The sequence below is a fragment of the Eriocheir sinensis genome, chromosome 13 (assembly GCF_024679095.1).
Source record: "Eriocheir sinensis breed Jianghai 21 chromosome 13, ASM2467909v1, whole genome shotgun sequence".
In the NCBI taxonomy this organism is placed as follows: domain Eukaryota; kingdom Metazoa; phylum Arthropoda; class Malacostraca; order Decapoda; family Varunidae; genus Eriocheir; species Eriocheir sinensis.
Genome location: NC_066521.1, coordinates 22546055 through 22559105, shown reverse-complemented (window position 1 = coordinate 22559105; position 13051 = coordinate 22546055). Strand labels below are relative to the sequence as shown.

Sequence of the window (13051 nt, the reverse complement as noted above, 5' to 3'; positions counted from 1 at the left end):
GATCACATATTCATTTATTTCTACCAACTTTGCACTCTCGAGATGACTATGAATGCAGCCTAAAGGTACCTAAAGGCTGTGATTTCTGGTTAGTGTTGAGGAAACTGAATCAAAGCCTATTACCAGTCTCATTCACTATTCTCATCCACCAGCCTGTCATCCACCAGTCTCACCCACCAATCTCATCCACCATTCTCACCCACCAGTCTCACCCATCAGCCTCATCCCTCATCCTCTCATTCACCAATCTCATCCACTAGTCTCATCCACCTGTCCCTCATGAATCCACCAGCCTCACCCACTACCCTCATCCATCACCGTCTCATCCACCAGTCCATCACCGACCAGCCTCATCCACCAGTGACAAATCTTACGAATTGGATGGAATAAATGGTAAGTAAAAGGTATGTAATTAATTTAATGAGAGCTGGGAAAGGCGAGGAAAGGAAATGGGGAAGACTGAGAAGTTGGAAATGAATGAGAAACGTGGAAATAATTAATGATTAGAAGAGGAAGAGCAGAAAAAGAAGAAGAGGAAGAAGACCAACTAGACAGACAATAAGACATTATGTAATTAAGCGAGGTACATAAAAGAACCACAAGATAGTATGAAAGTGAAACCAACAGCAATAATGGAGAGAAACTTGGAAGCAATATTGAGAAGAGGAAGAATTAACAGAAAAGAAAGAAGACATAACAGACAGCAAGACATAATTATACGTAAGCGAGGTGAAGGAAGCACAAGATAGTCTGAAAGTGAAACCAACAGAAATAATGAAGGAAAGAAACGTGGAAGCAATATTGAGAAGATCGAATTTACAGGAAAGGAAGAAGAGAAGACATAACAGACAGCAAGACATAATTATACGTAAGCGAGGTGAAGGAAGCACAATATAGTTTGGAAATGAAACCAACAAATAATGAAGGAAAGAAACGTGGAAACAATAATGAGAAGAGAAGATCGAATTTACAGGAAAGGAAGAAGAGAAGACATAACAGACAGCAAGACATAATTATACGTAAGCGAGGTGAAGGAAGCACAAGATAGTCTGAAAGTGAAACCAACAGAAATAATGAAGGAAAGAAACGTGGAAACAATAATGAGAAGAGAAGATTGAATTAACAGGAAAGGAAGAAGAGAAGACATAATTAACAGACATACAGACGCACAAACATATATGACTATCTACATACCTACATAAGCGAGATAATAGAGAGAAGCACAAGAGATTCTGAAAGTGAAAGCAATACCAAATATAATGACTTGCTAATGACCGTGAAGCAGGGGGAGGTAATTCAGAGACAGACAGACAGACAGACGTGCAGCCAGACAGAACAATATCAGCGAAAATTAAGAAAGCGTAACTAATTAATACATCATGAAAGTGAAATTAATAGCAGTCACTGACCTCATGAGACTGTAATAAGAGGGAACAGACAATTATACAGACAGCCATATTGATACAGACAGACAGCTATAAGTGAGACGACCTGTAGGCTGAGATAAAAAAAAGTTAAAAATCTAAATGTTAATCGACTATATAAGAATGTAGACAGGAAAAGCAAGATTAACATGATAGGTAGGAGATAATAAACACTCATTCCCTAATCCAGACAGACGGCCATTCATTAATTGAGACAGACACAGACAGACAGACGGACAGACATGCAGACATCCAGACACAGCCATCATTCATCCAGCAAAATACTTAACTAGACACAACCATCCACTCATCCACACAGCATCCAGACAGCCATGGAGAGAAACAGCGAGACAAACACGATATCAGCCGTTCATCCAGCCAGACAGCCATCCACGTAGTACCCCATTCATCCAGCCATCCACACACACACACACACCCATGGATGCATTCAGCCATCCAGCCAGCATCCAGACATCCTTCCAGATAAACAGCTATTGACACAAACACCCAGCTATGCAGTCATCCATTCAGCCAGACGTTCATCAAATCATCCACCCATTCAGCCATCACGCAGGATCTAATAGTCAGTCATCCATACAGCCATATTCAATCATATGCAGCCAGCGTTCAGACAGCCATTCAGCTATTCAAACACACAGACAGCCATCCGAGATCCGTTCATCCATCCATCCACCCAGACAGCCATCCTAGACTCATTCAGCCATTCATCCATCCTAGACCCATTCATCCACCCAGACGGCCATCCTATAGACCCGTTCATCCACCCAGACAGCCATATCCTAGACTCATTCATCCACCCAGACAGCCATCCTTTAGACCCGTTCATCCACCCAGACAACCATATCCTAGACCCATTCATCCACCCAGACAGCCATCCTTTAGACCCGTTCATCCACCCAGACAGCTTAAGACCCATTCATCCACCCAGACAGCCAAGACTCATTCATCCACCCAGACAGCCAAGACTCATTCATCCACCCAGACAGCCAAGACTCATTCATCCACCCAGACAGCCAAGATCGACTCATTCATCCACCCAGACAGCCAAGACTCATTCATCCACCCAGACAGCCATCCGAGACCCGTTCATCCATCCATTCAGCCAGCATCTAGGCAACCACTCATTCAGCCATCCACTCATCCATCCAGACAGCCATTCATCCAGCCAGCCAGCCATCCTAGACCCGTTCATCCAGCCATCCGCCAGCCAGCCATCCCGGCGGCCTTGGGTAGCAGTACGCCTCGCCGGCAACAGGTGTCTCTATCTTCTGCTCCCCGTCAACACAAACAACTTCCTCTCACCCCCACACCAGTAAGTCCTGCTCTTATTTACGCCCTTAGCCTTGCCCTTGGGTGATATAAGGGTGAGTGGGGACCGTTAAGCACCCTTGAAATCGCCCTTGGGAGTCTAGAGGGCCCTTAGAGTAACGGGCCCTTAGAGTAACGAGGAAAGAATTACCACTCCATTGCGACCTGCCCTTATTTACGCCCTTAGCCTTGCCCTTGGGTGGTAGAAGGGTGGGTTAGGGCCGTTAAGTACCCTTGAAATCGCCCTTGGGAGTCTAGAGGGCCCTTAGAGTAACGGGAGGGAGAGAATTACCACTCCACTATGTCCTGCCCTTATATACGCCCTTAGCCTTGCCCTTGGGTGATATAAGGGTGGGTTAGGGCCGTTAAGCACCCTTGAAATCGCCCTTGCGAGTCCAGAATGCCCTTATGGTAATGACAGGGAAAGGGATACCACTCCACTATGTCCTGCCCTTATTTACGCCCTTAGCCTTGCCCTTGGGTGATATAAGGGTGATTAAGGGCCATTTAGCATCCCCCAAAACGCCCTTGCAGACTTGTGACATGGAGAGTATGGGCCAAAGGGCTTGACGGGAACTCTACCTTTAATTTTGACCCTTATTTACACCCTTAGCATTGCCCTTGGGTGCTTTAACGCTGATTTAAGACCATATGGCATCTCAGAAAATGGCCTTAGGGGTTCGTAATGCCCTTGAGAATAGTGACAGGGAAAGGGTGGGACAGACTTCACTTTCATGCCCTGCCCTTATTTATGCCCTTAGCCCTTGCCCTTGGGTGATGTAAGGGTCATTAAGGGTGATTCAGCACCCTTGTAGACACCCTTAAAGAGTATTGTTAGGGAAACTAAGGGCATAAGGGCTTGATGGGAACTACTCCATTAACTCAAGGGATTTTTTTATACCCTTAACCTTGCCCTTGGGTGTATAAAGGTTGATTTTGAGCCCTTTAGCACCCTTTAAAATATCCCTGGGGGTCTATAATGCCCCTGAGAATAGTGGCAGGGAAAGTAAGGGTGAGGTGCATTTAAGGGTAGCTATTCCATTTACTCAAGGCTCATTTCCACCCTTACACACACCCTTAGCCTGGCTCAAGGGTGCTCTAAGGGTGAGTATGAGCCATTCAGACCCTTAGCAAGTCCCCTTTTAACCCTTAGAGCACTGGTAAGGGAGATTGTAAGGGTGGAATGGGTTTACGAGCATTCAATTCCATTAGGCCCTTTCTCACCCTTATCCACACCCTTAGCCTGGCGTGGGGGAGCATGAAGGGTGTGTAAGGGCCATGTATCACCCTTGGGAGGTTGAGGGTTTAGTGTTTGGTAGGGAAAGGGTTAAGGGCTGAAAGGATACGTGTCACCCTTATAACTAGGCCCTTTATCACCCTTGTTTCTCCCCTTAGATTTATATACACCCTTTATTTCCACCCTGAGACTTATGTGCACCGTTATCTAACACCCTTAGCTTTATTTTTGCCCTTAGATTCATAGATAAAACTACACCCTTTTATTTTTCACTCTTATTTCTACCCTTAGATTTATTTACACCCTTAATTTTGCCCTTACTTGCACCCTTAGTCTTGTATCAACCCTTAGCCTTACTCACACTCATAGGTTAGCACTGATTCAAGGCATATTAGATCTCTCATTGATAAGATTAGAGGAACCTTATTTTTCAACCCTTAATTTCACCCTTAGTCCATTGTACACCCTTAATTACACCCTGTTTTACACTCCAACCTTTATTCAACCTTTATTCACACCCTTAACATTAGTCACACCCTTAGGCATAGCACAGGGTCAAGTCGTGTTAGATTTCTCATAGTTGAGATTATAGATAAGATTACACACGCACCTTCATGGAACTCGTTAGGGAACAAGTACATATTTCACACCTTTCCGAGGCCCCGAGATGGCACGCCACAGGGGACCCAACAGTGGAGTCCCTCAGTCGTAACTCATAAGGATTAATATTTACCGTATTTATTTATTTTTTGTAAGAGTGATGTTATGGTGAGAGATGCATTGTTTTCATTTGTAAGTGTGATGTTAAGCTTTTTGTATAGTGGAAAGGTTTTATTTTGCAGTGAGTTTTTAGTGTGTGTCAAAGACTTGATTTAGATTGGAAACACCATCAGAAAGAGGTTGAAAAAGGAGTTAGATCCCGCAGTTGTTACTCTCAAGAATTCATTTATACGCCTTGTTTTGGTTCGTAGGAGTGACGTTAAACTTTCTGTATAGCGGAAAGGTAGAAAAGGAGTTACATCCCCCAGTTGTTACTCTCAAGAATTAATTTTTACTCCTTGTTTTGGTTCGTAAGAGTGACGTTAAACTTTCTGTATAGTGGAAAGGTTGAAAAAGGAGTTATATCCTGCAGTTGTTACTCGCAAGAATTCATTTTTACTCTGTGTTTTGGTTCGTAAGAGTGACGTTAAACTTTCTGTATAGTGGAAAGGTTGAAAAAGGAGTTATATCCTGCAGTTGTTACTCGGGATTCAGTTTTACTCCATGTTTTGGTTCGTAAGCGTGATGTTAAACTTTCTGTATAGTGAAAAGGTCGTATTTTGCAGTGAATCTATAGTGCGAGTGTAAGACGTGATCTGAACGGAAAAGAGGAAAAAAAAAGGCAACACAGTCATAACAGGCAAGAATGAATTTTAATGCCATTTTTTTCCTTCCTGAGAGTGATGTTAAGATTTTTGTATAGTGGAAAGGTTGTATTTTGCAGTGAAGGCATAGTGTGTGTGTAAACGACTTGATCTGAACTTGAAACACTATAGAAAAGAGGAAGAAAGGACCATAGAGGACCCGAGAGTTAGAATCCTTGGTCGTAACTGGCAATGATGAATTTTTTACTTTTGTTTTCATTCCCAACAGAGTGATTTTGAGGTTTCTGTATTGTGGATAACCTAACCTAACCTAACCCAACTTACTGGAAAGGTCATAATTTGCAGTGAATATGTACTAGTAACCTAACCTAACAGAACTTACTGGAAAGGTCATAATTTGCAGTGAATATGTACTAGTAACCTAACCTAACAGAACTTACTGGAAAAGTCATAATTTAAAGTGAATATGTACTAGTGCGTGTGTTAACAGCTGATTAAAAACTGGAAACATTACAGAAAAAAAAAGAAAATAAATGACGTCTGTAGTGCCACGGTGACTAAGCCTGATGGGCGAGCCTCCTGGGGGGGGTACCTCTTTAGCCGACTGGTTAAGGAGTGGCTCTCCCGTCTCGCTGGTCGCGGGTTCAATCCCCGGTGCCAGCAAACCATTTCCTTGTCTGGATTAATTTCTCATGTGTTTCGTTACACGCTTTGGTCGTGTTGGAGTATAGTAAATTAGAAAATTCTGGGATTTCACTGGTGGCAGGGTGAGTTTCTGGCCTCAGACTCTTCAATCCCCCCTTTCATCACCGACCCCCGTTAGTTTTCACGCATCACCTGGTGCCCAAATTTTCAGGGCACTACACTGGTGGCAAGGCGGTGGCATCCTCTACTGTAGTTATGTTGTGTCACCCCGAGTGGGTAACAGGTAGAGTGATGGCCCATGCTCTCCGAAGTTCATAGAAAATAGGAAATCTCAACACAGAAATTAATCTGCATAGGAAGGGGAGCCATGTAGGGAATGTTTCTTTTAGCTCCTTCTTGAAGAGGTTAGGCTTCTCTCTTTTGTTAAACTCTCATCTTTTTTCCGGCCTGTTTTAGAAAGTTGGCACTCTTCTGGCATGATCCTGAATTCAAGGGAAGGACCCGAGCTGTTTGTTTGTTAGCCTCACAAAGGAATCCTTGCATGGAGGGACATAGAGGCGGGTTCTGAATGTATAACAAGGTATTCAGATTCCAGGCAGGCAGACACAGGCTTGAGAGGGAGATGTGCTTTATATTTCATAGTGGCGAGCTTGTCTGCATGTTCTTGGGGGGTGTTAGTGTATATGTAGTGCTTTGGGTGTTGTTTAGGTATACTAAATAGATTTGGTGTTGGTTTTCTCTTTCTATTTGCAGTTTTATGGCAGACTTTTGTATCCTGTAAAGTTTTTTTTTTTTCGTTTTTATTTTTTGGTTTAACTTTTGGGTTTTTAACTGTGGGTGTTGTTTAGGTATACTAGATTGATTTAGTTTGGGTTTTCTCTTTCTATTTGCAGTTTAATGGTAGACTTTTGTATCCTTTGAAGTTAATATTTTTTTCCATTTTTATTTTTAGATATGGGAGTACACAGTTTAAGGGGGTATTTTTTTGTGTCAGCTGAAGCATGTATATATTTAATTTTCATATTGCTTTTCTCATTCCTTTTTACTACTACTATTATTATTATTTTTTTCATATTTTTCATCTTCTGTTTAATTAATTACCTACTTTGGGGTATTCAGTGATGGTCCTGCTTTTTTTTGCCATTCTCTCTTTTATTTTCACTTTATAATCATTTCAAGGCATTACTCGGCCTGTTTTTGATATATTTTGGAGTTTGACGATGAAAGAAAGAAATTACATAGTTAATCTTGTATAGAATATCTTACGTAAAGCTGTCCCAACAATAGATATCTTTAACATCTACACAACATTAAGTCATTGGTGTGCTAAGACTGTGCTGCGTGTTACAATGCCTCGGTGGAACATTGCAAGGGGTGAATATATAGATGCTTGGAAGTAGCGTGTAGGGCTGGGTGGTGAGCAGATGCCTCCCTTGCCTCTTAATAGCTAGCATTGGTCCATGGCTATAAGTGTGGGCATGCTTTGTTTTCACTCTCTAGTCTTCATTGGCCCACTGAGGGTGTTGGTGTGTCTCCCGGTTCAAAGGTTTCTGGCGCGCTGAGGTGTATCAAGTTATCAGTGTTATGCCTAAGCTGTCAAGTGCTCCCTTAACTCTACATATTAGCAATGACAAGAGGAAGTGAAGGTTTTGAATGCTGAGTTATAAGGAAGGAAGTGAAGTTGTCTCGGCTCAAAGGTTTTCGGCACGCTGATGTGTATTGAGTTATCAGTGCTATGCCTAAGCTGTCAAGTGCTCCCTTTACTAGCAGTGACAAAGTAACCTAACCTTCATAATAGAGTGGGAAGTGAGGGTGTTTAGTGTCTCTTGTCTCAAAGGTTTCTGACACGCTGAGGTGTATCAAGTTATCAGTGCTATGCCTAAGCTGTCGTGCTCCCTCAACTCTGTATATTAGTAGTGACAAAGTAACCTAACCTTCACCACAGGGAGGAAATGAAAGTTTAAAAGGAAGGAAGGAAGGAAGTGAAGGTGTCTGATGTCTTAAAGATTTCCGGCACGCTAAAGTGTATCAAGTTACCAGTGCTATACCTAAGCTGTCAAGTGCTCCCTCCACTCCACCGATTACTAGTGACAAAGTAACCTAAACTTCACCACAGGGAGGAAGTGAAAGTTTAAAAGGAAGGAAGGAAGTGAAGGCGTCTGATGTCTTAAAGATTTTCGGCAAAGTGTATCAAGTTATCAATGTTATGCCTAAGCTGTCAAGTGCTCCCTCAACTCTACATTAGCAGTGATGCAGTAACTTAACCTTCACCACAGGGAGGAAATGAAAGTTTAGAAGGAAGGAAGTAAAGGCGTCTGATGTCTTAAAGATTTCCGGCACGCTGAGGTGTATCGAGTTATCAGTGCTATGCCTAAGTTGTCAAATGCTCCCTCCGCTCCACATATTAGCAGTAACACAGTAACTTAACCTTCATCACAGGGAGGAAGTGAAGGTTTTGAACGCTGAGTTAAAAGGAAGGAAGTGAGATTCGGCGTACGGAATTGATTGTCGTGAATTATCAGTGACATAATAACCTAACCTTCACCACAGAGGAAGTGAAGGTTTTAAATAAGTCTGAAGGAAGGAAGTGAAGGTTTTAAGCATACAGAAGGGATGGTTGTGAAGGTTCTGAGACTACAGGAGCTCAGTCAGCCTACTCATGAGAGCTCCGAATAGAGAGTTGTTGAGTGAATATGGAAACCCTTGTTGGATATATATTTGAGCACAGAGGCCAAACAGAGCCATATGCAAGTGAAATATTAAGAACTAAAGGATGCAGTGATGGAGGTGAAGAAAGGGAGTGTTGCGTAGAAGCTTCCTAGTGTTCTCTGCAAACTGTGAACAGGTGGAAGCTTTTAAAGTTATCGTAAATGCAGTTATGGAGATGAAGAAATGTTGTGTCGTATAGAAGCTTCCTAGTGTTATCTGCAGACTATGAATTGGTGGAGGCTTTTCTACAAGTTCTTGCACATGTGAGGTATGCAAACCCAGCTGTGAGGATTGAAGTCTAAGTTTTGTGAATGTGCCATCAGTGGGATATTGCTTTAACCCGGTAGCTGCGGGGATCATGTATCTTAAAGGCCCCTCTAAGCGAGAAAAATGAGAAAAATCATCACTCACGCAAGCCATTTCATAATATATATCAACACATTTGTGATCAGTTTATGCATCATCTATTTTGGGGGTCTTTATCGTGGCAAAAATTTGGCCCGTCGCTGGTACACAGTAAAGCCACAAATTTGGCCCGTCGCTGCTACCGGGTTAAAGTAGTATTCATGACCTTTTAATAGTCTACTGTTTGATACTATGTGGTCTTCATCCTTTGCTACAGCCTTCCATTTTCTGTATTTCCTCCTGCCTATGACTTGAACTCTTTTGAGGGAAGCATCAAGACACCTCTCCTTCTGAAACTGACCTCTCTTCTGGCCACTCAATTTTGCTATTTACTTTTCTAAGAGTTGCATTTTTTTTAGTTTTTACCCTTGAGTTGCCTCCTTTACTCTAAAAAAATAGACACCTTTTTTTTTAGAGTTCTCATACATACTCAACTTTTCCCATTCATTACACTCAAGATAAGAAAGTCCGAAAAGCACATGTGAGGATATGAGATTATAGGGTTATTCCGGTAAAACTCTTTGATGACTTGATGGTTCAGGTTCTGGTAGTGGTGGAGCATAGCAGAGCAAGCCATTAACCTGTTTTAGTGCACAAACTTGGCGTCTTCAAACTTGAGGTCGATGTGTTTGGGGCTGGCCTGTCCTGAATGAGTTTTTAACGAGCCAAGTTATGGATGTGTGGCTGAAGTTTTATGATTAACCTTGAGGGATGTGTGTTGCCCTTGATAACTTAGTGCCGTCGTAACCGTCTTGTATTAGGGTGCGATCTTGAGGTGTGTGTGTGTGTGTGTGTGTGTGTGTGTGTGGGTGGGTGGGGGGGTGGGGGGTGGGGGGTTTTATTCTTCTTTTTCCTCCTCCTCCTTCTTCTTCTTCTTCTTCTTCTTCTTCTTCTTCTTCTTCTTCTCACTTGACATCCTTATTTTTCCTTATGGGGTTGTATGTGCCATGAGTCTCTCCCTCTCTGGACGACCATATACTCTCTCCTTCCTTGGGTTCGGTCTGTCGTCAAGATATTTTAACGAGCGAAATTGCGACTTTTATCCATGTATTCATTTTTAACCGTAAAGGAAGCAGGTCTAGGGGTTAAAAAATATCAGAAGAAAAAACAAAGTCCGCTAATCACTGCTCCTATAAAAGAGAGTATAGAAGATAGGCATAAAATAATCTCTCTGTTAACCTTGAGGAATCCATGACACTCTTGAAAATTTTGTGCCATCATGAATGTAAACTTGGCATCTTCAAATTTGAGGTGGATACATTGGAGGTTGACCCATACTGACCCACCTGACTCTTCATCAAACAAAGCTACGTATGTGTGTTCAAAGGTTGTATGGTTAACCTTGAGGAATCTGTGTCATCCTTGATAATTCAGAGCCATTGTGAATCTCCAAGTAGGTGTGAGTAGAGTGTGGCAAGGACCGAGCACCGCAGCCTGAGCTTACTAATGAGGCGAGTGACTTCATAGGGGATGCCATGATACTTCCAAGACAGGTGTTCATTGTATAAGGCGAGGAAGTTGTGTCTCTTACTACTAATCTCTTATCTTGTAGCAGGGAAGACGGGTAGGGACTGTAGGAGGAGGTTAGCGCATAGGAAAGATGTTATTGTATATTGCTTATTTGTCAGTCCTCTGTAATGGAAGTATTGTCATGTGTCTCTAACTACCAATCGTTTATTTTGTAGCAGGGAAGACGGGTAGGGACTGTAGGAGGAGGTTAGCGCATAGGAAAGATGTTATTGCTGGTATCCTTGTTTATATTGCTTATTTGTCAGTCCTCTGTGATGGAAGTCTTGGTATGTTGTGTCTCTATATACCAATTGCTTGCCTTGTAACAGGTTTGTCAGTCCACGGAAGTAGTAGGTATGTTGCATCTCTAATCATCAGTTCCTTGCCTTTTAGTAGAGAAGAAGGATATGGACTGTAGGAGGTGTTGGTTGGCTGTGATTGGAGAATGTTAAGGTACGGTACTACATGGCTGGGATCACATGGAGAGATGGGGTATATATATTAATAGATAAAATTATGGGTTTGTTTTAGGTTTGTGGTACAGAAAGAATGTTTACAATTATCAGAGGTGCAAGAACATGTATTTTCCCATAGAACTCAGAATTGATAGATAAAAATATGGTTCCCTTTTGGCTGTATAGTGGGTGCAAGCCTTTTTTTGTAATTTATAATATAGTTTCTTTTTAATCTTATGCTTTAGGTACTTATCTTCATTCTCTCAATTCTTCTTTTTCTCTCAGATGTGCAAGAACAACTATTTATTTTCCCATAGAACTTACAATTGCTAGATGAAGTTAGGGTCTTAGGTGTAGGTGTATAGTGGCTGCAGTCTTTCGGTGTAAGTTCTAATACATTGATCGTTTCCGTCCCTTCCAGATGTGAGGGAGTGAGATTGGGGTACCCTGCCGCCATGGTTGCCCGGGTGCTCCCCTCATCCAAGCGTCCTCTCTCAGGGGCAGCCGAGGGAAAACTGTGCGGATGAGTAAGTTTGCGTTGGACTGACACGAGGGGCGGAAAAAAATGTGCGACTCCATGCGGAACCCAGTGAAGGATTTTTATTTTGCCACAACTTTTTGAAAACCTAGCAAAGACCTTTTTGTTTAGATGTGCAAGGGGGTGGTTTCCGATGCATGTGAGCTGCCTTGCGGAGGATAGCGGCGCCCGAAGATGACCAGCGGATGTGGTGACGAGAGACAGGCATCCGCTAGTGACGTGAACCCCCGCTGACGCCTGTGGTTAAGGGCCGGGGACTCTGCATTATGTGAGACGGATGGACGGACTCGCGGCAGTGCTTCCAGGATACTCAAGTGCCTTACCGATAAGTGTTACTATAAATTTTGCCTCATGCCGAGAGAGAAGACAATAATAATAATAACCGCATAGTATATATATATAGAAATTTTATATATCAAATCGATGACTATAGTTCTATTTTGTGGTCCGTGGAAAGTGTGTACATAGATATTTTTTAGTAGAATAGAACCCTCCTCGTAGAAAAACAAATTATAAATACCAGAATCTATCGTGTGTGTGCGTTATCGGGTAATCGGAAACTAGCGAGAATTCTATCCCCTCAAGAAATCAAGACTGTACATTCCGAAACCATTCCCAAGAGCTTACTAACTTACTACTTAACCAAGGAGACCAATGGGAGCTAAAGACGACCTGAAGTGTTCTTAACTAAAAGTGCCACGTCTGATACAATAAGTTACATACAAGAATATTATTGGTGGAGGTTGACGTAACTAATCTAACCTAACACACCTCCACCATTAAGACCAGACCCTTAGCCCCTTATTCAACCGACCCTCACTACCCCCCACTATCCCCCTCCCTGCTCCCCGGCTGCCCCCACCCCACCAAGCAGCAAGATGAGTCTGAAGCGCATTCGGCGGAGACTCTCGCAAACCTTCACGCGCTTCCATGATGGCAGCCTCACGGAGCTTGCGGAACATCTCACCATCGAGGAGAATGGCGGCATCAGGGAAAATGGTGAGGATTAGGGTTTTGTTTACTGTTCTGGTTTGAGGTTGACATTTTGTTTTGACGTAGAGGAATTAAATGTTGATCTGTGTTTATTAATTTATCTTTTTAGTGAATGTAATGTTTTCTTTGAGTGTAATGAAGTGAAATATTGTTTACTGATTTTTTTCTTCGGATTAACAAGTGGAAAGTGTTTTTATTCTCTCGGTAAATTAGATGATGTATTAACTGCTAGCTACTTTTTCTTTTTTAATTAATGAATATAATTTTTTTTATTTTGGAGTAAGTGAAATGAAATACTGATCTCAACTTTCTTTTTTCTCTTGTTAATGAATGTAACTTGTTAGCTTAAGGAACTATAATATTGACTTCTACTTATCTATATCTTTTTCTTTTTAATGGATGCAATGTTCTGTTTTGGTTTAAAGAAGTTAAATATTGTCCTT

At 42.2% G+C, this 13051-nt stretch overlaps 1 protein-coding gene across 7 annotated transcripts in view; it reads left to right on the top strand.

Moving 5' to 3' along the window:
* Positions 1-2597: 2597 nt before the first annotated feature.
* LOC126998210 (cyclin-dependent kinase 17-like) overlaps positions 2598-13051 on the top strand; it is an 88294-nt gene continuing 77840 nt past the window's right edge. For 3 of the 7 annotated variants that reach the window (XM_050859689.1, XM_050859696.1, XM_050859695.1), the window contains exon 1: positions 12562-12614. In XM_050859689.1, the coding sequence (XP_050715646.1) occupies positions 12594-12614 (21 nt within the window). In that variant the 5' untranslated portion in view covers positions 12562-12593. Of the gene's footprint in view, positions 2758-7522; positions 7546-8434; positions 8977-11056; positions 11076-11498; positions 12615-13051 lie in introns of those variants that run through there. The other 4 variants (XM_050859691.1, XM_050859693.1, XM_050859692.1 and 1 more) reach the window with 4 other exon arrangements.